At 48.2% G+C, this 25,155-nt stretch overlaps 1 protein-coding gene across 2 annotated transcripts in view; it reads left to right on the forward strand.

The window, feature by feature from the left end:
* The first annotated feature begins 1,011 nt into the window (after positions 1-1,011).
* LOC144154244 (N-acetylated-alpha-linked acidic dipeptidase 2-like) overlaps positions 1,012-25,155 on the forward strand; it is a 143,247-nt gene continuing 119,103 nt past the window's right edge. The window contains exons 1-5 of one of the 2 annotated variants that reach the window (XM_077685832.1): positions 1,012-1,446; positions 2,755-2,896; positions 4,694-4,816; positions 8,994-9,116; positions 9,171-9,354. In XM_077685832.1, coding sequence (XP_077541958.1) covers positions 1,067-1,446; positions 2,755-2,896; positions 4,694-4,816; positions 8,994-9,116; positions 9,171-9,354 — 952 coding nt within the window. In that variant the 5' untranslated portion in view covers positions 1,012-1,066. The remainder of the gene's footprint in view (positions 1,447-2,754; positions 2,897-4,693; positions 4,817-8,993; positions 9,117-9,170; positions 9,355-25,155) is intronic. The other variant, XM_077685833.1, reaches the window with a different exon arrangement.

Genomic DNA, 25,155 nt, shown 5'->3' on the forward strand with positions numbered 1-25,155 from the left:
GTTTGAGGTTTGAATCGCCATGCCATCATGCCTTCAGAAGTGACAGGGGGAGGGGGTTCTGACGTCGTCACAGGGCCCGCGTAATAATTCCCCGCGTGCGGCCCGCGGGCCACAGATTTCCACCCCTGATATACATGGTTGCTGTGTACGTAGAAATAGAAGAAAAAAATGTCGTCAAACAGCTATGAAACGTGTGAACAGGAGTTTAGCGATGGGCACCAGTCACAACAGCGCTTGAAAAAGCTTTATGGGCCATTTTTCAGGACTAAGTAGTCTCTGAAGGTTGGCATACGATATCTATACGCGTCCGAGAGGTCCTCATTCAAAGCGACACTCCAAATAATTGCACAATTCGCCGATAAAGCTGTTCCGGCGTTCGCCGACGCGCCCCGGCCCATTGAAGGCCTCGGCGAGAAATACGTACGAAAAGGCCAGCAATGCCGAGTGACGTCACATCATCCAATATGGCTGCGCCCAGGCCGCCGCTCTGTAAACGGTCTATGGGTGAGCGAATGTGCTCGCTCGTTGCTGTGACTTCTGACATCGGCTTAATGAAGTAAGCGTTACCGGCAGGGTCACCTCAAAAAGGTCCGGCGAGAATTATTGTTTTTAAAATGAAAACCGCATGCAAGACCGTGTCAGTGTAATGTCACTGCAACTGGCCGATTGAGCAGAAATATCTGCTCAAATTGGGTAGCCGTGCGACTAGCTTCGTCCAGCGTACGGAAGTCCGGCGTTCGTCGTGCCTTCTTTCTTCCTCTCGTGCTGCTTGTATCTTTCCCGCTGGATTTACTGTAACCAGCGATGCTGAAGCAGCAAGTTTTTTGGCCATTCACGCTGCCGACGGGGACCGTGTTTGTGCTGACGTAAAACGCGACTGCCTCGAAAACGCGAGGCAGTCGCATTTCGTGTCGCCAGTGGGAGCGATCGAGTCGTTTAGCTCCACCCATTCCTAGGGAGGGTGGAGAGGAAGAGGTCAGTCTATAGGCTGCAGTGGGCGGTACCGTGCGCTCTTCTCGGTGGCCGCTGAATCCGTGGTACCACGACTGGCGGTGCAGGGGGTCCGATGGCCTTGCAGAGGCGCGGCAGCCGGACGCCGCCTATGTCGCCGGGGCGAGGCGCCATGTCGCCGGGGCGAGGCGCCATGTCGCCGGCCCAGAAGATCCGTATGGCGGCCGTACAGCAGCGCAAGCAGTACGCCCGCACGCCTGCCGAGCGGTTGCTCCTCAAGTGGGTCATCTGCTGGGTTCTGTTCGCCGCCGTGGCGACGACATTCATGCTGTGGTACCTGTTCAAGCTGGCCGAAAAGCCCGTCGTCACGGATCACATGAGCCGCCTTCTCAGCATCCACGACCACATCTCTACCGAGAAGTACCGCCAACACGACAGAATCTTCAACGCCATCATGCACAACATCACGGCCAAAGTCATCAAGCAGCAGTTCAAGTGGGTAGCAATCCTGTTTTCGCCTTCTTCTGTCATTTCAGGGTTGTGTAGCAGCGGCGGCAGCAAGCGTGACATTCGAAATCTCGCCACCTCATTGAGGCCGCCAGAATTCCAATTACAGTAACAAAATCGGGACGGGGGGCCGGTAAAAATTTTGATAACCGAGGACCTTACCCGAGCCTGTTTGCCAAATAGGGGAGGTGATATTATTTGCGATATCGCCACATGTAAGGATGTCACAACAATGAATGAACGTGTTTAAAAACTTTTCCTTAGCAAACCGCTTCTCCGTTGGCGCTAAAATTAGACAGGAAGGTCGAATTTCGCGCTTAAAGGAGTACTGACACGAAATTTCAAAGCTGAGATAACTATGTAAAACGCTTCCTTTTTATCAGGAGATATCTCCCAGCAAGTTTCAACAGCAACCGTTCAGCGAAACATATTTAAAATCCATTTTAATCTTCGCCCGCACGAGAAAGCCCAGAGCGGGCCGACGTGACATCATCTGCTACGTGCCCCAAACTGCCGACGTCGGGGCTCCCGCGACGAAGCCGACGCGCTGGCTGTGGTTGGCGCGCGCTGCTCGGGCGTGTGTACGTGTCATGGTTTTGGGACTGACGTCATGCTGCCCGGGCCTGTGGGGACGGCGAAAACCTCGGCCGGTCTGGGCGCGCGCGTGCGCTCGCTCGCGCGCGCTTCCAGAGAGGCAGCGATACGGCAAGAATGGTGACGTCATGTTATACATGCTGTCATGGCGGACGCTCGGCGTTTTTCAGTCGAAACCGAAACTGGCACGAATAAACGACGCCGTAAATGAATGTTTACGCTGCGCTCGGTCGTCTAATCTGTCATTCTATGATTAGTGGGCTGGTAGGCACGCATAGCAGCGAAAAAAACGTAACATAAAAATTTCGTGTCAGTACTCCTTTAAGACTAAGAACGGCGACGACACTTTCCTACTTATTTAAAAAACCAAGAAAAACGAGTTGCGCCTGCGAGAGCACCTTAGACCTTGGAACAGAGGCGCCATCTGTGCCCCCCAAAACAAAACAGGCGATGCCGGTTCGGTATCTGAATTAGTAAAATAAGGGCCGTCGCGGTTCTTGCTGTTGCACAAAATAGACCGCAAAATGCGACCTTCGTGCGTGTAAAGTTTGAGCGGAAACGGAGACGGGGTTTGCCCAGGAAAACTGTTGAAGACGCTGATTTATTGTCGCAACACCCTGTCTGTATGCACTTAGTTTGTCTTTCCAAGGCAGGGATCGTGGAACCCGCTCTGTTCACAATCCGCACTCGCCTCGTTTGCAGCGATATGACTACGAAGGACACCGGCGGACGTGATCTTATAAGGGCAGTGGCCAGGTACTGGAGGGAACTTGGCATGGACGTGGTGAAGGTGCCAACGTACATGATGCTCGCTACCCGGCCGAACACTTCATTTGACAACAAGGTGATCAGCTCACATTTCGGCTTGCTCACTGGAGCTGGCGCACTGCATGCCACGTGGTGCGAATAAGGAGACATATTCAGCGGGATATTCTCGTTCGGTGCCTGGAAAGAACCTGCAATGGTTTTGGGAAGTGAGACCCGGGGGGGGGGGGGGGGGGGGGGGGGGGGGACAGAAAATCTCTTCGAATTAACCAGTGTTCGAACTAGCGGGGTTCTGTTTGATTAGTGGTGCATCGCATAACAACAATATTAGAAGCGCATGCGCGATAAAGTAGGCCATACTGCACATTCCCAGGAGCTGAGTGTTAATAACTGTGAACCGCACAAGTGCGGCATACGCAGTGGACAGTTCGCAATGGGAACCCAGAGAAGCAGAAGCGCGCTTCCCAACTACGAGACGTGGTGCACAGGTAGCACCGACTACCGAAAGACACACCCATACCCCGAGGAAAGCAAGAACAGCCGTAAAGGCGCATGAAAACACGTCTCAAACATCATTTTAAAAAATTGTGACACATTCGTATTTCGGACCGGGGTTACACGAAAAGTACTCTGTACGTACGGGCAATCTTGTTCGAATTAACCATGGCAGGGGTTTCAGGCTCGGATTAAGCTGAGGAGAGTTTTTCCCCATTCAAATACACGCCACCTGGCCGGCACTGGCGGGCCAGTTCAAATTATGTGTCAGGAGACAAAACTTTGCGCAAGGGGGAGCCTCAGTCCGGTGTCAACGTTTTGACAAGAGGCCGTGTCTTCGCCAGTGCAACCACGGTCGTCCTTGACACCTCACAGCTAGCTACCCTCAGAGATAGGACACAGTGAGAGAAGGTTGGCGAGATCTGAAAGGAGGGTTCGTTGAGAGAAGCGAGGTGGCGAGAGAGAAATGAGGCTGTTCTTTAAAGAGAGAGCTGGCGAAAGGGAAGCGAAGTTTAGATGAGATTCCTTGCCAATCAGAGAGGAGTTGCATGGACGTCAAACAGGACGTGCGGAGGAGTCCAGTGCCATTTCTCAAAGTGCCTAAGAATGCGACAAGTCCTTTTGTCGAAACGTTGGCACCTTACTGAAGTCGCCTTTTTGTACTAGCTTTTATCTGTGGCATCATGTTCCAATTACTCTCTCTGTGAGACCCTGTATTCCAGTTACATTCACATAATGAATACACGAGAAACTGGAGGAGAGCAGAGTCTTCACGCGCAACCTGTTGGTATAACATCCGACGCTTATTCGGATGCTCGTGGGTTCGGTTCCCACACGGGGAGCATATTTTACTCCACTTAATTCCTTTCTTCCATTCGAACTTACTTCAACGATAAGAAAAATGTAACCTTTCCCCTACGCCTTCCTTATATTGGCCGCTTTGCACTGAGGGTTTTGTGTGCGTGAAGTTATACTATTATGTGACCACAAACATTTGAGCAAATTGGCGAGGCGATATTACCTTGGACAAACTAAAGAGAACAAAAATAAAAAGCTGCTCACCGGCCCGTCGGTGTACTTTTTTTTTTTTTCTGAGATGGAAAATTTCTTACGAATCCAAAATCGGGAAATGACCCATTAAATTGCTTTTATCTATAGCGAATAGAACGGGCTTTCTCGCTACATTTTTGCCATTTGCTGTAAAAAAAGAAAGAAACACAACAGGACTCATTTCCTGCAAGCGAACCATTCGAAAATATCCACCCCGACGTTGCGTTCCCAGGCAGAAACCTGCGCTCTGCGAAATTGTTTCATTTGACATCGCAAGGGGGAAACAGTGCAATGGCTGCGGGGTAGAGCCGTTGTGGTACCCTTGGCGCAGGTGTTCCTGAAAGACAACGAAAGAGTGCTTTTCGAAACCACCAACAGAGAGTCGTCGCTCATTGGCGGCAAAGCTTACATACCCTCCGCCCACTTCACCTTTACCCCGGCCGGTAACGTCACGGTAAGGGTGCGATGGGAAGGTTTTTCTCCTGTCTGATAGTGCCCTCCCTTGGCTTGTAATCATACCTTTACATTTCAAAGAACATTTCCGAGCTCGCCTCTATGACTGCTGGTGCGAACATCAATTGCCGAAATGGCGAGGGCCAAGGCGGGCTCTTTTCCGTCTTTCACGAGCGTATTTTGCACCGCGCAGGCAAAGGCGTACTTTAGGGCCAACCTGGCAGCACTCTTGAGCAGGGCTGAAGGAAGGAAAGATATCGCCAGACATGAATGCAGACATGAATGCTAGGAATTCACGGCACAACGTTAAGCAGACCCCTGAATAATTTTCGGAGCAAATGTCGAAAAGTGAACCATTCTCTAAAGGCCATGCATGAAATAAATTTGAGGAAGGCAACCACTAAAACGACGGGTCGTCGATAACGACGGGTAGTGCAAGTGCAACGGCGCTGTAAGGGTGACGCCAGGTAGGAACGCCGCATGTAAGATCACCAGCTGAGAGCCGGGGGACTCCTCCCATGTTACGTCGCTGGCCTCGTTAAAGGAGTGCTGACACGAAATTTCAAAGTCGAGATAACTGTAAAATGCTTTGTTTTTATATGCAGATATCTCCCAGCTAGTTTCAATTGTAAACGTTCAGTATACATAACGTATTTTATTCTTTGCGCGCGCGAGAAAGCTCATAACAGGTACGCTGTCGCAATCGGCACCAGCTTGACGCCATCCGTTCCTTCTGGCGCCAAACTGCCGACGTGAGGGCCCCCGGGACGTGCCCAACGCGCTGGCTGCGGTTGGCGCGCGCTGCTCCGGCGTGTGTATCACGTCGCGAGCGCTCTCCTGTCATGGCGGCCGCCTCGGTTTTCGTATGGCCCCTAGTTTCGTCTTGTCGGTGTTCGTCTTGTCGAAACCAAAACTGACACAAATAAATGAGGCTGCCGCGACCGAACCGACCGTCTAATGTGCTGTTCTATGATTTGTGGTTGGTAGGCCCCCATAATAGCGGGGAAAAAAACGTAACACGAAAATTTCGTGTCAGTAGTCCTTTATTTAATTCGTGCTGCCTCCGGGCTGCGCGCTGTTCGGTGGCGCAAATGGATACATATAAATCAGGGAGCGAAAGATCAGAAAGGGAAAGTTCTTCAAAAATACTAAATGCGGTGCGTTGCGTTTCGAATCCATGGCGGGTTGCTTGCGAGCAAAGACGCTTAACCGCGAGCAGGTGCAGGAAGAATTGTCCATATGGGTTGCAGGCGCGGTGGGGGCAGCAACCATGCGACAAATTGTCACGAGTGCGAAGGAATTCGACCAGTCCTCAGTGAGCGAGGCGTCCAGCTTTCGGAAGCCACTTTAAATATATCGGAAAAGTGATTTGGAAAGCAGTAGAGGTTTGTAAAGGAAGGTTAGGTTAGAATTTTAGTAAGAGAAAGGCAGAGAAGAAACCATGAAGGAATCTGAACAAAGTAAGTCAGGCTAGCCTAGAAATACGACAGAAAGTTAGTTTCTGTTTTAACTACCAAGGCGAGGTCGATGTGGAGCGGCGTTACGGTTAAGGTCACAGTGCAACGTCGCTCCGTTCCAGAAGGGAATTCACTGAACATCACCTGTAGCCAGCCCAAGATGGTATTACGCGGAAAGGCTAGCGAGCCGGGACGCGTATACGAGTCGCCATTTTCAACTGATGTGACAAGCGGTCGTATGTTGGCTTGGGTAGGGCGCCATCTCGTTGTATTTCAAAGCTGGCGGTTCGCCCGCGGAGTGTTTTCTCTGTAGTCGTCACCGGACGCTGCAGTAACCCTCGGATCCGCCTGACTCTAAACGATGTCGACAAGGCACGAGAAGAGAATTGGGTTGTACGGGGACCGATCCCGTTGTGTAAGGTGACTGTGCTACGAGACTGTGCGAGGAGCTGTGGCCACGCGTCGACGACGTTGACGACCTTGGTTTTCTTACTTCAAGAATAACTTTCCTCACACTAAAACAGCTAGGGAATCACAGGAAGGCCACCGTTTTCCCGCGCACAGGTGGGTGCACGAACAGCGGTCACTGCACCGGCCGACATTACTCGCTTTGGCACGTTGAAATTCCTATGCTTGCAGTAACACGCCGACGCCAAGATCGGATCGTGTTTTATGCTTGTGGTACATTCATTAATGCACCTAAATGCAACGCCTGCCAGGTCTCGTGCCTTGAGAGCAGCAATGCTGCGCTCATTCTTTAATGCTCGATGTTCTTCATTGCTTCCGCCACGCCTTCTCGTGCCGGCAAAAAAGAAAGTGTGCCACTTGACTCCGATGCAGCTTATATAGGCTACGCGGAAACCGCCACAATTCCAGTCGGCACTTTTCGTCGCCAACGACCAAGGGTTAATTTCAGTGATAGGCGACAACTCAAGCTTTCCAAGGTGTCGTGGAAGTCACAGATCTTTACCGTCCATGCAGAAACAGATGCGCAAGTACTGCATCGTCGTTCCCGTCCGTGCCGTGCGCAGGGGTTATCTCACCGTCGCTTATTACATGTATCTTCACTTGCACATCAGGCCGTTAAGATACTGGGAGTGGTTCCTCATGAAACGTATCATATACATGCGGCCCAAACGAGTAATGGTTTGCTTGCATTTGTGGCGGTGGTCGTGGTGTACGCCTAAATACTCTCCTCGAAAAAGCCACGAATATGAGAATCCACAAGGTCGTGAGAAAACAGTGGCTTTCCGATGAAACAGAGTGCTACAGTTTGTTCCTCAAGCGTCGCCTGCGTGCGGACAGCTCCACGCCCGTGGCACTCTTCGCGCAGCACGAAGAGGTCGAGCAGCGTTGAAATCCAACTCAATTCGCGCACAGTACCTTCCCAGTACCGTTCAGCACTTGCGTGTTATCCGGCGTATCCGAGGGCATCGATGCATTCGTATTGCTGCTGCGTTCGGAGATTATTGCTGAAAACACTGCTGTCGAATAACGGTCACTGCGGTGCCCGTGCCGGCCTTAGGCTCAGAAGTATGAAGAGGTAACCACAAGGCATGGGCACGGGGAGTGCACAGGTGCGTATACCTTCAAAGCTCGACATTTACCGGGGAAGGACTACGAAACGAACTATCACACCCTTTAGAAAAGAAGCAGAGACGGCTAGGTGGGAAGTAAGGATGGAAACGAGAAGGTCAGTGGAGGTATACAAAGCCGCAAGTGAGAAATCCCCACGGCGAAGCAAAAACGAGCTCGTTAATACTTGAAGCCCGAGCTGCAGCAACCAGAGAACAAAAACCTACAGGCGACAGGATAGGATTTGGGTTTGCCGTGGCAAAGATCCTGAGACCGCAACGCGTAAGGACAAAGTATCCATTCAGCACGGAATCTATAGGAAACGTCCACTTTCCTGCAACACTTGGTGTTAAAGCTTATGGAAGTGTTAACTGTCCTGCGGTGCATACAGGAAAAATGAGATTTTGGTGGAAAGAAAACACGGAAGCCACGTCGCAACCGCGTATTGGATCAGGATAAGCCAAATTGAACATTAGTTTAAATAGCATAAATGGGAAAAGGTAACTAGCGCACGCAGGCTGGGAGGCATTCGCCATCACCCCGTTTTAAAGACAAGCCCTTAGACATCATCTTCATGTCGTCTAAGTTCACAAGTTCGTTATATTTTGCAAAATCGGCAATTCGAAAGGTGTCTGTATACAGAACTGAAAATCGGCTAGCTTAATCATACGTCCTTTCACTGTTTCTGGAATGCGGTAATTGAATTCAAAGGAAGGACAAAGGGTTACTTTACAAACTGTTCGATGCGGGGTTTCGAAAGTACACAGAATACATCGGCTGCAAGCGGGGGGGCGATGTGACGGCGGGCGATTTGTTTGTGAGGCTTCAGTGCGCAGTCCGGCCGGGAAGGATTGCATCGTATCTGTCCACCCCACGGGCCGTGCACCTGTCGTGGGCATGCATATATCTCTTGGGGACCGCTGCCATCTTCCCGTCCGGCCATGCAAGCTGCGGCCGTCTGCATAGAAATTGGCACTGCTTCCCATTCCCACCTTCTTCGCGTCCATCTTGCTGTATGGTCTTGTCCAGTCGATGCTGAGTGACTTGCGCGACAGAACCTCGACAGCCGGGTGGCTGTAACCCGGGCTTCCTATGGCCTCGTGTGATTAGAACTCCTTCGTGGGGTGTTTCCGTGTCTCTTTCTAGGGACGTGCTGTGTACGTGAACTACGGCAGAATTCAAGATTACGGCGAACTGAACAGACAAGAAATCCAAATACGGGACAGCGTCGTCCTTGCCCGGACGGGAGAAATCACCACCTCCGAGAAGGTGAGTGCTGCGGGAGAACTTGTTCCCCCGTGACGAGCGAGGCGGCGTTCGCAGGTGCGCAACGCCGAACAGATGGGGGCTGTGGGCATCGTGATCTTCTTGAACCCGGACCACGCGGCGCCGTTCTCGGGAGAATCGGCTTTCCCCAACTCCATGTGGGTCGACGGAAACGCCATCCCGAGGGACAGCGCGGCCTACGTCCTAGGAGACCCCCTCACCCCAGGAATCCCGTCCAGCTGTGAGTGTCGCAGTCCGCAGCGAACGTTTGGCACTCGAAACTAAACTGAGCCCTGATTCAGAACGCCGTTCGCTCGGAAAAGCAAGCGCCCGCTAATCACAAACTTCCCTCACGATATTTTACGCGCGAACAGCTTCGCGAATCGGGCTCTGATTCGTAAACTCTTGCTGTGGCGCCTTTGACGGCGCCCTTAAAGCATTTATTAACTGCCAGCAACGTGCATGATAACACCATCAGGTAGGGATTTATCCACACCAAACAATGGAAACGTGGCAACAATGCACGAGGAATCAAGGCTTGCAAAGTAAAACGCGGGCTGACAACGATTAACTAATAGTACCGAGAAACAAAAGCGTTCTGAACGCGATCAACAAAACAATTACAATCAACGCCTAAGGCTACATTGAGAACAAAAAAAAAAACTAAAATAAACGTTTACCAATAAACAATAATTAAAGGGTTCGCGAATAGAGGATTCATTTGTATTTGCTTAACTTTATCTGCTTGAACAACCTTTTAAGAACATAATTCGGAAATATTTTCACAAATCATTGCTTCTGAAACGCCTTTGAAATGCTCGTTTCGAGGCGCATCGCAAGCGAACATGCACGCATCGTCGGTCGGAAGCGCAACTACCAGTGACGTCATGTTAAAAACATTTGAGAAGGAAACGCTCTGTGAGTATCTCGGGGCCGAGTGGCTCCCGCCCACCTCCCCCCGCAGGACAATTCAATAAAGTCTTTCTCTCTCTCTCTCCCCCAAACTGACACTCGCAAAGAAGGTAAAAACAATAGGTAAAAACAAATGACGTTTCAGGGCAACGTTATTTCCTCGCCAGACGAGTTTTCATCGAACGGTGGACTACGTGACACGCGCCGCCGAAACCTGATTGCGCCCTCTCCCGGCGCTTCGCGCGTCCGGACGTAACTGAATGGCGCGAAAAACAAACGGCCGCCGTTTGATAACGAAGACAGCTAGCAAAATCAACTCCGGGACATCCGTAGCATGGCTCTGGGCGCACGCTGTGGCCAAATGTTAGTCTTGTACCACTAACGTACGAGCTTCCCAGGGCGTCTTAACTTCTTCTGCTGCTGCCTATGAGAACAGGCTGGATCTCAGGCCGGGCCGTATTTATGGCGCTCAGAAAACATAGGAAAAACGACTCTCGGGTTTCAGTAGTTCAGGTTGTGGGTCACAAACTATTTATTGTAGATTTCTTGCAACGTTGTTTGCGTAGCTTCCCTGCAAGACTTTTCATGGCTAGGGTGAGGCGTATTGCATGGCCTCCGCGATCACCCCGCGCGCGTTTTGCTCCGGCCGTCCCAATCGGCCGGAGAGAGCGTAAGTTGAAAAGGGGGCGTGGCCGCGTCTTCCGCCGCACCGCGGCGCTTGCCACCTATGCTTAGGGACCTTAATGCATCGACTATTCCGCTGCAACTTGGCGCAAGTGAGGCAACGTGCGTTTTCGCAGCTTGCAGTGAAATTGAGTCGAGCAACCAGCTTTAAAGTGACAGGTACAAGACAATAACCAACAAGTTTATTCTGGTTAGCATAATAATATGAGGCGCGCAAGTACAAAGCTTAAGCAGCAATCATACGAGCGAAGCGCAGTCGGCTCTGGCACTCCCTAGCTGCTGCGGTTTCGCGTCCCTGTTTTCATTTTTTTTATATTTGTCGATGTGTATTTACACGAAGTGCCCTTGAAAAACCCCTCACGTCCTCACCCAACATTATTTACAAGAGTGGCCACTTGCAAAAGCATCTGTCGCATAAATGCAATACAGTCGAGTCCACTTATAACAATATGAGGTGCCATGAAAATATCATTGTTATAACCGATTATTGTTATAAAATAACAAAGAAAACGTGACAAACAAGAGCATTTAATGAGGGGAACATGGTAACCACAGACAGACACAGGGAAACAGTGACCACAGAACAGGAACAGTGACAACAGGCAAGGAAAACGACGCTGGTAAGCACCAGACTCGGAACACGTGCAAACGGCGGAGCTGGAGACGTGGCCAAATTAGCGAAGAATAGGGGAGGTCGGCACAGTGCACACAGCGCTGCTGCTGCGGCGGCTTAGGCGCCCCGGTGCTTTTTCTACAGGCGGCGCACCCTCACAATGGACTGCCCCACTGCCCGTAGAGGCGCCCATCCGGTCCTCCTCCCTCTCCTCCGCGTCGCCGCGGCAGGCGAAAGCAGCGGTGGCATGCGAGCCTCTTCGGCGCGCACTCGCCGCGTGCGAGGCCAAGTGCGCTATCGCCTGGCCGCCGCGCGTATGCTCTCATGCCCTTTTCCGTAATTGGCGGGGTTTTGGTGGCATTGTCGCAGCATTTTTACATTTTTGTTTCGTTCAGGGTTGGTTCCAGTGCCCACATTTAATTGTTATAACCGATATTGCATCATGACAGCATTGTTATAAGCGGTTTATTTTGCCATAGAATACAATGAAAAGCTGACAGTGCCGCGGCTGTCCATTGTTATATCCGATATATTGTTAAAACCGGTATTGTTATAAGTGGACTCGACTGTATTAAGATTGCTTCTGATTGGTATGCATGTCACGACAGATTTGTTGCCGCGGCTTTTTAAGGCAGGCTTAGAAAATCGTAAGGATGCAAGTCCGACACAAACCAACCGTGATACATTCAGACACCACCGTCCATTGCTATTCAGTGCCAGTGAGTATTTGCGAGGTTTTAGTAAGCAGTTTGTGAACTAATATAGTGCATTTGCGCGGCAGTTAAGAAAAGCTAATCAAGGTCTGTAAAAACTACACGATACATCGTAGCAGTTAAGCTGCATATTTATCGCGGGATGGGCGACTTATTATTTGTGTGTGTTTGCAATTGAGAATGCTTTTTGTTTGCTTACCTGTGCGCACAGATGGCTCAGCTAGATTGGTGGCTAGAATACGAAGAATTAATGTGCTAACTGCGCTATTTTTTATTTTGTGAGATGAATTTTAAACTTTATTTTTTATTTTTGTTGTCTTTTCTGTTTTCAAGTTCCATTCAATTAATTAGCTCCATATTTACTATATTTTGAAGATATCAAAAATCTTGTCGTACCAATTAAGCCAAGTCTATGCAAAGGCAGGGGTTTACACGGTTGGTCGTTTTCACAGTGTTTTTGTACGTGTTTTTGTAGTTCTTTTCAGTGCTTTTTTTATTTTTGTTTTCCTTTTTTTGAGGAGGTGTATTAATCCGCATTTTTTTATTTTGTAAGCTAGCTTCTATGCTTTATTTTGTGCTTTTGGTTCTTCTAAGATTCCGTACGAACAATCGTCTCCGTTCCCACTATTATAACGATTAATTACGCATGTTAATTTCGCAATAATACATTTTTTTTGCGCAAATGCAGGGCGTTACACTTTCGTCTTTTTTTATTATTGTTTCCGCCGTTACTTTTTGTCAGAGCTTTTTATTTTTTTTTTTCAGTTTGCGCGGGAGCTGTATAAAACTCATATTTTTGAATTCGTAAGTTCACTTTTATAATGTCCTTCTAGGTTTGGTATTTTTTGTTGTTAAGACTTCGTTAAATCAATTATCTCTATTCGCGCTATTATGCATTTCTGTGCAAATGCAGGGGTTCGTCTGTTCGCGCGATTTTTTTATTCACGTTTTTGTCGTTATTTTGGCTGCTTCTTTATTTTTGTCTGTTTTGTGGAAGAGCTTGTGTAATAATTATATTTTTAAATGTGTAATATCACTTCTATATTTCTTATTTTTCTGCTTTCTGTATTTTTTTTTCTAAATTACGGTCGACAAAATATCTTTATCTACGCTTTGTAGCGATTAGTCAGTCATATGAACTACGCCAATTTACATTTCTGTCGAAATGCAGGGCTGCAAATTTGGTGCCGTATGTGGGGTACTCGACGGTTGTGTATACGTTCGCTCTAGAATCAGCCAACAACGATAGGCTGCTCTTTTTCTAAATGCGATTGTATGTCTCATGGTATAAAACGTATATTACAGTTATATGTTGGCTTTCGCTCCGCGGAAGAGCGCGAGGGAGCAGTGGTGGAGTCCCTCTATGAATCAATGAAGATCGGGGGGCTTCACCTGCAAGGGCGGAGTCCTGTGCCTCGAAGGTGTCGAGTTCTCGCCTGCTCCAATCAAGGACATATCCGTTACAGGTGTTCTGTGTCATAACCTTCGGAAGGAGCTTAGCAGAAATGCGGCCAATAAACTCGCAAATACACTCGTGCCAAGACCGGAAAAACTGCAGCGTTGACGTGCCGCGAAATGCCGCATAAACAGCGACCCAACGGCCTGAACGATATTCTATGCACTATAGCGCGGGGTAATCGCGGAGGCCATGCGTATATTGCCACAAGCTTCGAAAAACTGACGCTACGTGACGCCCCTCCTTTTTCCTGGAAGGAATGGAGAGGAAAACCCGCGGCTCCCTTTTCGCTCCACTGAAGTTCTTCGAATTATAAACGTATAAAAAGGAGGGTGAGGATTGATGCCCCCACCTATACTCGGTTACAACTCAAGAACGGCACCACCTCATGTAGTGTATCACTCCGCCAAAGCGCCGGACCCGTGACGGCAGTGCGCGCGCGTTTTGAAAGGGGTTTGCTATGAATGCGTGATATTGTCTGTCTTGTCTCACGCGGTTTGTTTGTCGTCACTGGAGTCATTTATAAGCATATTAAGTCCAAAAAATCACGGGAACGGCTCACGCCATGTTCAAAATATTCTCAGTAACGCCCTACTTGCGCCCCGCGGAGAAACATCCGGCTACGGTGATAAGGCACAGCGGCAACTTCCGGTGCCGTTCTCAAGTTGTCACCGAGTATAGTGTAGCTTATTTAGTGGCTCTACCCCCACCCCATACCAAAATTTGCGTCGACACGCTCCTTCAGAGGGAAGGCGGCGTACCGACTTGGCACCATGCGCTGTGAACATCTCCACGAATTCGGCTTTTCCAAGCTGGCTAGACGGTGCTGAAATTGTAGTTAAAATCTCGGTAGCGCACGTTCACAATACTTCCGGCACTTTTTCGTGAGTGTTTCATTTAGTGAGTACTCTGCAATAAAGTTGTTGCTCTATGGTGAAAAATGTAAACACCTAGTTTTAAAACAGTCACAAACATCGTCACGCACTCGCAAATCGCCACCTGGAAAGTATATTCTCTTGAAGAAATGAAGCCAGCCAGGCAACAATAAACTGAAGCCGAGCACCAGTAATGTAGGTCTGTCTAAACAGAACGCGGTAAATAATATTTGGGACTGTTAACTGAGTTTAAAATAGCGCTGAAGAATACATTGTGCCATTGTTTATTATAATATTCAAATTATTACTTATATTAATTATAATAACGTTGTTGTTGTTGTATCCGTTTATTTTAGACAATTCAAAACTGCCTTGGATGGCATGGCAAAAGGCAAACAAAACTGCCTGACGGGGCCCTGCCACCCGTAACAATTGATCAGAGGAGCAGCGGGATCACAAGGAACAACAATTAGAGGAAGAAGATAACAAAAATAAACAAACAAAACAAAAATACAAAAAGCGAGTTACATCCGTACGTCATAAACGCTACTTCCCCGAAGACGCAGATACGGCACCCAAAAATCACAAAAACCAGGTTGTTCTCGCATCTACTGTAATGCTCGATTTTGGTTTGACGATGAGTCTGGTCTCACCGCCCTTAATTGACTTTATGCCTCAGCTCTCGCGCGCACAAACTCGTCTGGCGTTTACAGTGAAGCGCGTAAATGTTGAAGGCGGACAACTCACCCATGTAATGGAAGGCATCTGGAGAACAGCTGCTTTCAAGAGTGACGGCTTCATGTATTCTACTCAACAGCCATTCACTGTCATGGCTCACTCCGTGCCTATACATTGCGTTGTGAGCACGGGCATTCAACTTTACGCGAAAACACATGCTCTGTCGCTCCCTTCGTTTTTTTCGCCGTACCCTGCACTCTCAGACAATTTACAGGTAAACCTAAAGATAATATATGGGCTAATAACAGCGCTGAACGCTAACTGATGGTAGCCGAAAGCCCACCGTCTGGAGTCCCACCATCGGAATGTGCAATGTGAGAAAAACCAAGCATGCCAATCTGATTTAAAAAAGATACATCTAATTAGCCGAGTATTAAGGACTCCTGCTCTTCGTTGCACCATCTCAGTAAGACGGGAGCGGCAGCCACTTGTTCTTCACAGAAGCGGGAGGGATTCACATCAATTTCAATTTCAATTAACGTTTACGTTGTAAATTAAGCGCTCAAGAACAAGCCAGACGTTTGCCTGTTTACGCCTATTATTTTTTTTTCGCACACACAAAAATAATAACGCGTGTGCTCTAAACGCCTAAATGATGTCTACGGTATATATGTACGAGGCGTTTCAGTACAGGGCGTTCCGGTACAGTCTCTTCTGTGGACAAATCTTTCGGTACGCAAATGTTTTGGTACACGACCGTTTCTGTACACAGAGATTCAAGCAGAGGAATGATCAACTTCCACGCTTCTTCTGAACTGTTTCTACCCATTCCACCTCGGATTATATAAATATTTTTTGCACAATATTATAATTTTTGTATTGCTCGGGAAGAATTTCTTCTTTAATTATTCAAATCTCACGGTTCCGAGCTGGGTCACATTTTATTTATTCATTTTTTATCGAATTTCTCGAACGGTATATTTTTGAAATAATTTTTTTTTATTCTGCATGTAGCATTTTTTTCTAGAAGTACATTATCCAAGATTCAAGCTCAGAATTCATTTTGTTATACTCTGCTGGTGTTTTCAATTGCTGCACATCTGTTAACTGCCCTTAGAGATTTACCAATAAGCATAAGTAGTTTGATAATAAATGGCAACGGTATTGCTTATGGATACACCTAACAAAACGTTTATTAGTTGAATGTGCCCGCTGATATAATGAAATTTAGCAAGCTCATTTTGATATTTGGAGTCGATTTAAGTTTTGCCGGCTCAACCCATATGTGCGCGCATGTGTGTGCTCGTGCACGCGTGCGTGCGTATTGCTTGGAGAGGACTTCGTGTGTGCGCATGTAGAATTGAGCCCTAAAAACAGTGGTACTCTATCTTCCCGTCCCGATGTGAGGCTCAAGGACGCACAAGCTGACTGCAACAATGAAGAGCGCAGATTCTTCGTTCCTGATGTTTTTGATTTTGGGCTACCTGTCCGCCTAGCTTCCGTATTTAAAGTCGTTAACATCCTATCAACTTCCCTGAGGCCAATATGTGCTTCAGAAAAACAAAAACAAAACGCATGGATATTTATTTTGTCAAACCAATGACGAACTTTCCCTATAGACCCTTTGCAAAATACTATCAGGCATAGCGGACAAGCGGAAGACCAGTCGAGCAACACTGCGTGCGGCCGTGATGAAGGAAACACAGCGATTGTGCCGGCTGCTCGGCTCAGCCCGCCCACGCATCGCCATGAAGAGAAAATACAACTTCGTTTAATTTGAAAGAACTAGGATACAGTATCTCACTCAGCTCCATTGCAGCCCCAAAAGATGTTTTTTAACGAAAAAAAAAGCAAGAAGTATTTAATAACTTTCAAATTTTGCGCCACAGTGACGTGTTATGAGCGAGATTGACGTCATACGGGCCAACAGTAAAACATAATTTTCAGTCCGTTAACTGCACGTTAGCATTCAAGTGATGCGGTAAAATGGAACTAGACACCCCATAACAGACGTCCAGTCATGTGTCGTCGCGACAGGTCAGTTAGGGGGGCGCCAATTGCACAAACAAGGTTCCGTGACGTCATAGAAAAGTTGCGGGAAATTGGCTAGGGGGTCGCGACTGCTTCACACGTTTTCTTTCATATCTCCGTTATTTGTTCGAAGATTGCGATGATATTGGTATCATTGTTATCGGGACTAAACAGTCTTTCTAATAAACCCAACTTGTATTTTCTCTTCATGGCTCCTTTAAGCTCGGACTTCACGGCAGTACTGGGGTACTTGATGATATGGCGTCTGCGTCGTGGGGATTGGCCTTTCCTATCACCGGGTGGGACACCAAGCGACGAGCGCATCCATGCCGTTTGCAGAGGGGGACGCAGCAGTGAGTCGACATGACCCCTGCAGAAATCGTAACCGCATCTGGTGATAAAATCAAAACAGCAAGCAAAAGCTCAGCAACCTATACGATCAGACTGAACGGAACGCCGAGGTGACTACGAGTGGCTCTAAGAGAGCGCCGCGCAGCCGCACTATGATAGAGCCGCGTTTCCTTTCTCATGGCCGACGTTTGCGAATGTTGTCAATATGAAAGCTCCGGTATATGCTATGTTGCCAACTTTTCTGAAAAGGGTCTATTGCCGAACCGGCGGCCGGCCTATGACTCTGGATCCCCTATTACTAACCGGTATATTACCAACGTAGCTTATTTAGTGGCTCTGTTACCAACCGCACAATGCGGAAACGCCATGTGACGACGCGCTTATCCCAGGGCAAGAACGAGCGGCTACAGATATTTTTTTCGCACTATAGCTACGCCGTAACCTGAGCGGCTCCAGCGCCTGCTCCCACTAAAACCATCAGCCAATTTGCTATGTCCCTCAGTAAAAAAAGAGAGGAACAAAATAATCAGGGGGTCATCCACAACCACCCAATGTCATTCCTATTTTAATTTAATTTAACATGGGTTACTTCTTCACGTTCATTATTGTTTTTTTTTCTCCCCCCCCCCTTTCTTTTCTTTTTTGTTGTTCTACCTCTCCTCATCCGCCATTCCCCCGCGCTCATAATGTAATCCTGCATGCGCCACTGCTAAGGTTGCTCTTACCACTGCCAGACTGCTTCTAGCAACTAATCGCCATGCCGACGCGCCAGGAAGGAGCCAGTAAAGATGGTTGTGGTTCGTTTCCCCGAAGTCCGGTGTCGATCAGGAACCCAATCGCCCGGGCTCCGGTTGATTTGGCAGGAGGCTGGCAGGGCGATGGTGTTGAAGTTCTTGGAGACGGCGGTCGAATTGACGAACTCAAGGCGTTGGGGTTGATTAAATGAAACGAAGAGTTTATATACAGCTATTTACAGTAGGAAAACTGGGTTCATGAGTAATAAAGGAAAAACTTCAAACTTCAGCTCCGAGTGCGCACAAATCACTCCAGCTCCTCAACTTCGCCTAACTCTCCTATTCTCGGAGCGTACACAAACCGCTCGAGAAACGACGGCCGAGACCCTGTCTCGCCGCAGGATCCGTCTAGTTGCCCGGTGCGGCGCTGCACCCTAAACTTTCGACGCGGTCCTAACCTTTATCCTAGGGGGCTCACAAATCCCAACCTACCTTCAACGGTGGAGACTCCTTGTCCCGCCGGGAACTGCCCAGCTCGGCGCTCAGACAAGAACGATTTCTAACGGCCAAGTTCGGCCTTATAACACCTCGAGATCACACTCTCTCGGGAACGCCCCTGTAGCGTTCGTACACGCGTAAGGGAGTGCCCAAATTCACGTAGACAGCTGTCACTCAGCACGCTACGGAATATTCAATGAGGCGCCGCCATCTTTGGGTCAACGGCACGCTCGCAGACGAGCAGGTGCGCGCGACCCCGCGGGGTGAGAGCGAAAGGCGGCGACGGTGGACTGTGCCGGCCGGGGCGCGTTAACAATGGTGTCTCGCGCGGGGCGCGCTTCGACGCGGGTAATCCCACCACCTCCGCGCGTCGCGTCGACGGTTCCCGGAATCCGGCGGCGCCGTCTGCTTTCTCAATGGGGGATTATCCCTGTGGTATGTGGTGGGCCAGACAATCCGTCTCCCGTGCGCGCCGTGACGAATTGGCGACGGCTGCAACGTAGAGTCTACAGTGCTGAGCCACCAGACAGAGTGGCGGTTTCTCACGCGCCGCCCGGACGCTTGGCCCCTGACCTCACCAATGGACCTTACAGAACCTATTTCATTTGATCTAATGAATTCGTGTATTTCGATCACTTAAATATTTTTGGATGGCAGAAACACCCAGTGACACTCTGCTATTTTACATCGACTTCGAGTCTGGTATCTACATCAGTTGCGTCACAAAATGTCAGTTAACAATATTAAACGCAAATATCGATTGGGTCAAGTTAGCAGATGTGTATGATAAATGTGCCTTTAAGGTATATAACATCCATTGTAACTCAAAGATTGGGTATACGTTTGTAAAAACATAAAGAAATTCGTAAAAAACATCGCTCGCTCCTCCCGCGGTATCGGCTACAGTCGGTTCAGCGTCTCACTAGGACGATTAGGACCATTATCGGGAAACATGTTTGAACCCTTACAAGTGCCACTCCAAGACCCCTAAGTCACGATGGCCCAGCTGTCCCTCGCCGTCTTCCTTCGGCGTGTGCAAATGCTTCTCATTTCGGAAACCCTTGCAGCTGCTTTCGTGCTTCTGGGCACCGTGGGGCGATTTTTCTTCACGCGTTCACATGGTTTTGCGGGTCAACGTGGACTGAGTTGGACCGACTACTTGCCGCTGTTGCCTTGCAAACTCCGGCAAAATCACTCCCTCCCCCCCAAATGCGGCGACCGGAGCTCCCGGACTGGACTCTCCTCCCGCGGGAGGAGGAGAGTCGAGTGCTCTTACATTCCTTTCAGCTTCCCCCCTTCCCCCTCCTACCACATGGTCTTTCCTAATCCTGGAAGTGGGGACGCTGCATATTGGTCCGGAGCAGTGCGACACCCGAAGCCTTTAGTTCCCCTCGTACCTTTCGCTGCCTGTGTCGATGGCCAGCACTCGTACGTGGCCGGCTTGCCGGGTGAGCGCGTTATCTATTGCTGTGCACCGGGCAAGGTGTTTCCGTTCCAGTAAGATCGAAAGCTCTGGTGGTTTTAAATGCGAATGCATTTATTAACCGGGGGTTGTCTTGCTCCGTTGGCCGGCGTGCGCCTGCATTCCTCCAGCGCTAGCGCACGTGAGCGCGCGCACGTGCGCTCGTGCCTCGTAGTTCTGCCTTCGTCGTCGTCGTCGTCGTAAATGCAAATGCATTTCTTTCGCCGTCGTCGTCGTCGTCGCACGTGCGCTCGCGCCTCGTAGTTCTGCCTTCGTCGTCGTCGTCGTCGTAAATGCGAATGCATTTCTGGACGCGGCTATGGAAAGTGTGCGCGTGCGCTCCAAACCCTCTGACCCCATAGTCTTGGTTGGCGACTTCAACGTTGACGTGCGCAAGAAGAGTGGCGAGTGGCTGGTCGAGTACATGCAGACCAGGCACTCTATGCATTGTCTCTCTGCCGGCTTCGACACGTGCCCCACTACCATTCACGGGAGTTGCATTGATCTGGTCTTTACGCGAAACTGTGACGCGCGTATGCTTCTCAAAGACCCTTTGACCGTGCACTTTAGCGATCACAAGGCAGTGATTGTGGCCGTCAGGTACAACGATAACACAAACAGGTGCTGATGAATAAATGATTACGTTCACACTCTCGTCATTAATTACGCCATTACTCGCAGCACACTCATCGGTGCACCCAATGCATTCGCATTTCTGCACGATTCCCTTCGGGGAGGTGCGGGGGAATTTTTTTGAATTGTATTGAAATGACGCATTAGCTAAGGGAATACGAAATAAACTATACTCTTAAGCATACGCCCGCGCATAACAGGGATTTGAGGACGAAAAATTACCAAAAAGCTATATATGTATATTTCTGTCCATATGTTAGCTGCTCACAGCCACCATCGTAACAAAAAACGCTATACGTGAAAGTGAACACAAAAATAAGGCAGAGATCATCAATGGACCAAAAAGTAGGTAGTATAAATAGAAATTTAATAAACATATAAATCAAAAAGCCTAAATTAAGAGCCGTTTTATCAAACCCTCTTTCCAACTCATGTATACATTGATATTATCTGACTCGCTACATTTTAAACGTGGTCTCTCGGTATATTCTTGATACTAACGTTGATTTCTACGTCGCCTGCTCAGACAACTTTAGCCGTGTGGTCTGAAACACGTCGGAGGGACTACTGGGCAGGCCTTTACTAGCGTACGCGGGTGCATTCGTTTCGGGTCAGGTCGAAATAAGGGTTAATTTTCAGGTTTCCTTACCTTAATTAACATCCAGCACGGTGCCTCAGTGGCTAAGGCCTAGTGCTGCTGAGCACGATCGAGGACGCGGGTTCGATTCCCGGCCGCGGCGGTCGCTTTTCTGATGGAGGCGAAAAGCAAAAACGCCCGATTGTAGATGATTTCGGCGCACGTTAAAGATCCCCAGGTGATCAAAATTAATCCGGAGCCCTCCACTACGGCGCGCCTAAACGCCTGCGTTGCGTCGGCGCATTAAACCCAACAATCAATCCCTTTAATTAACGCCGTTGGTAGAAAACGCACGATATAAAAACAACCATAGACAAACGAATACCTGTATTTTAAAAAGTAACGTACTGGTACCTCAACAAAATTGTTATTCGGCCGAGATCCCTTTTTTTCCTACCTGAGCTTCGAAACCATTTTTTAGGGATTATTCTTCCCGGACCATTTTTTTTTTTCTGCACCTAAAATGATGTTTGTCAGTAAATCAGGAGACTTCACAAAACACAATTAGAAGCTGCTCTTTTTAGTGTTTTCTGACCAATCCTCCCCCATTACCTGCAAAAAACCTCAAACCTCGAAAAACCTCATTCCCTCCTAGTCCAAACGAGCGCTAAAAGTGCAACCAGTCGGCTGCACAATAAAAGTATTAAGCTATAGAAAGTATTAAACGAAGACACATACAAGTGCTCCAACTCTAAACATTAACTTTCGAAACACAAAAATATTCAACAAAGTTAGGCCACTGCAGTAAATTGCCATCCACAACCTACATTCCGCGAAAACAAACAGCGACAGTTTTTAACAACGAAGTACACAACGCCGTTCACCGAGAAGTTTGCGCACCGAAATGTCCCAGACACACATGCGTATAATAAATACGTACTCGAAGCAACTTCAGAGGAGAATGAACAGGGAAAATGAGAATCAGACCAAAAAGTCCCGTGCAAAAAAAAAAAAAAAATCATATGCTACAACAGCGCAAACACCCACGGACGAAAGAAAGGAAAGACGCACAAGAGCTGCTATCAGTGGGGCTTATTTTGTAGTAAAAATTAAAACCTGAGAACAAGCAATGAAAGGCACATACCTTCGGTAAAATGGCGTTAGTAAAAAGTACCGTAGACTGCAACAGGCTGTTCGCACAAACCCCAAGATATTGGGGATTTGAACAAGTGGCGTTCACAAAAATTCATTTCCTGCAACCAGTGCTCAGAACAGTTGGCAACGAAGTACCCCAGACAAATACTGCTGCTCTACACCCATCAGATAACGCAAGAACTTCATTAAAATATTTTTGTCTTTCTCGGTCTGTACAATGTTTGGCCACATGAGTGACGCGGTTCCCAGACATTTTATCGAACGCCGTTTTATCGAAAAAAATGCCCGTTTTATCGAACGCCGTGTTATCGAATGCCGTTTTATCGATCCACTACGTCCGTTTTATCGAAAGTGTGGCTTTGCAGCTTTCATTGTAATTTTCGGGGTTTATTTTGTTTAACTGGCCATCGAATTAACCTAACCTGCAGTAAGCTTCATTCTACATTGTCTCTGCAGTGCATTGCATACAAAAACCTGTCTATATATGTTGACGCGCCTTCGTTTTATTAGATCTTTTTTTTATTTTTCGACTCTTCATTAATTACACTCAAACATGTATGTCCCCCTGGTTTATATTACAGAATTTGCCCCTGTAGTAGCAACCCCGACACCGTGCGCATTATTCCTTAGATGTGTATCGGTGTGTTTAGGTTGGTGTTGCAAAATATATCCCTTGCGCCATGGTTCATCATTACGTGATCCAAAGTCTTGTCCCCCCCAATTTTCCTACTCACGTGGTTTGCACGCGACTCCTACTCGGACCTTGTTGTAACATTGTTTGCATCTGGGGAAATATCGTGCCAAGTACTTCTGAAAGATTAATGCTATATGAATGGAACAGGAGGAGGGGGGGGGGGGTTCCGACTGTGAAAGTGAAGCCCCAACAGAGGTGGTGGAGTGTACGAGAACTCGTCACAAATGAACCCGTCACAGCCAACTCATTATAGGTGAACTCATCAGGGATACGGCCCGTTCGTCGCATGGCCTTTCGTCATAGGCCGGTTCGTAATAGGCCGTTTGGTCACATAGGGTCATTCGTCATAGGCTGGTTCGACAAATGGGAACGTTCGTCATAGGTGCACGAAACGAATGTCCACGTGCTTTTTTTTTCTCAGCGAAGTAGGTAGGATGGTTCGGCTCCAAATTTAGATGCGAGGCATACGGTTCCCAGACAGTTATCGAACGCTGTTTTATCGAACGCCATTTTATAAAAAAAAAAAATGCCCGTTTTATCGAATCACCTACGCCCGTTTTATCGAAAGTGCGGTTTTGCGGCTTTCATTGTCATTTTTTGGGTTTATTTTAACTGGCCGTCGCATTAACGTAACCTGCATATAGGTTCATTCTACATTGTCTCTGCCGTGCATTACATGCAAAAACCTGCCTGTATATGTTGACGCGTCCTTCCCGTGTTTTCGATCACCTTTGCTTTATTAGGATTTTTTTTTTATTTTTTGCGTCTTCATCGATTGCACTGAAGCATGTATGCCCCCCTTGTTTATGTTACAGAATTATCCTCCACTATAGTAGGAACCCTAACCCCGAGCGGAATATTCCTACATGTGTATCGGTGTATTTAGTTTGGTGTCGCCAAATATATTCCTTGCGCCATGGTTCATCATTACGCGATCCAAAGTCTTGTCCTCCCCCGATTTTTCTAGTCACGTGGTTTGCACGCGACTCCTACTCGGACCATGCGGTCACATTGTTTGCATCTGGAGAAATATCGTGCCAAGAACTTCAGAAGGATTAGTGCTATATGAATGAAACCGTGGATGTTCCGACAGTGAAAGTGAGGCCCCAGTAGGGGTGGTTGAGTCTAGGAGAACTCTTCACAAGTGAACCCATCACAGCCAACTCATCATAGGTGACACCACTCTTTCAAGTAGGACAAGTCTTCATAGGTCATCTCGCACTGGGGAATCTCGTAACCTAGGCCAACTGGGCCAAACCTCAGACATGCTGGGGTGCAGCGAGGGGAGGGAGAGATGAAAACGAACCAACCTATCGTATGGTGACTAATTTTGTAACTAACTTTTTGCTTACCAGTTTTAGACTAAACAAGGCATCAAGAACAGTAGGACGAGGCTTGGTAATCTCCTAGTAACTGAACCTATAGTGCCCATTAAGAATTAGGAATGCAGAAATCGGGAGAGACTTTTGCTAGCGTTCCAGTAGGGTTTCAGACATCGGACTCACAAGCACCTAGAAGTGCCTGACTTCTGCAGAACATACGTGGTGAAATAATTACATTGTGTGTCGACACAAAAGCAGTTTATAGAAAAAGGTACGAAGCATATCGAGGCATTCTAGTCTATACGCCTCTATGTCGTGATATGCTTAGGATCAGAGGGGGGACTAGAGACCCCGAGGCATACATGTTTTCTTTTTTTTTCCCCCTCTTTTCGGCCGTACATCTGGGAACGTTAAGCAAAGAATGCAAGCCAGAGTGGGCAAGTAGGGTGACCTAGGTTGATCAAGAATATGGATAGAGTTCAACAACCCTACACAGAAAATTCGGGCAGGGACGCAGCCTAATAAAGTTCTTGGAAGACGAGCCTACAAGAACGCGCGTCCCCATTTTCAGTGTTGCGGCCGGCTTGGGCACCCTACACGGGAAGGCCCACTCGTCACAGCCGACTCGTCATGAGAAAACTGCTCAAAGAGGCA

This window comes from Haemaphysalis longicornis, unplaced genomic scaffold (assembly GCF_048455015.1).
Source record: "Haemaphysalis longicornis isolate Haplotype H1 unplaced genomic scaffold, Haemaphysalis longicornis Haplotype H1 scaffold_1, whole genome shotgun sequence".
NCBI classification, from domain to species: Eukaryota; Metazoa; Arthropoda; class Arachnida; order Ixodida; family Ixodidae; genus Haemaphysalis; species Haemaphysalis longicornis.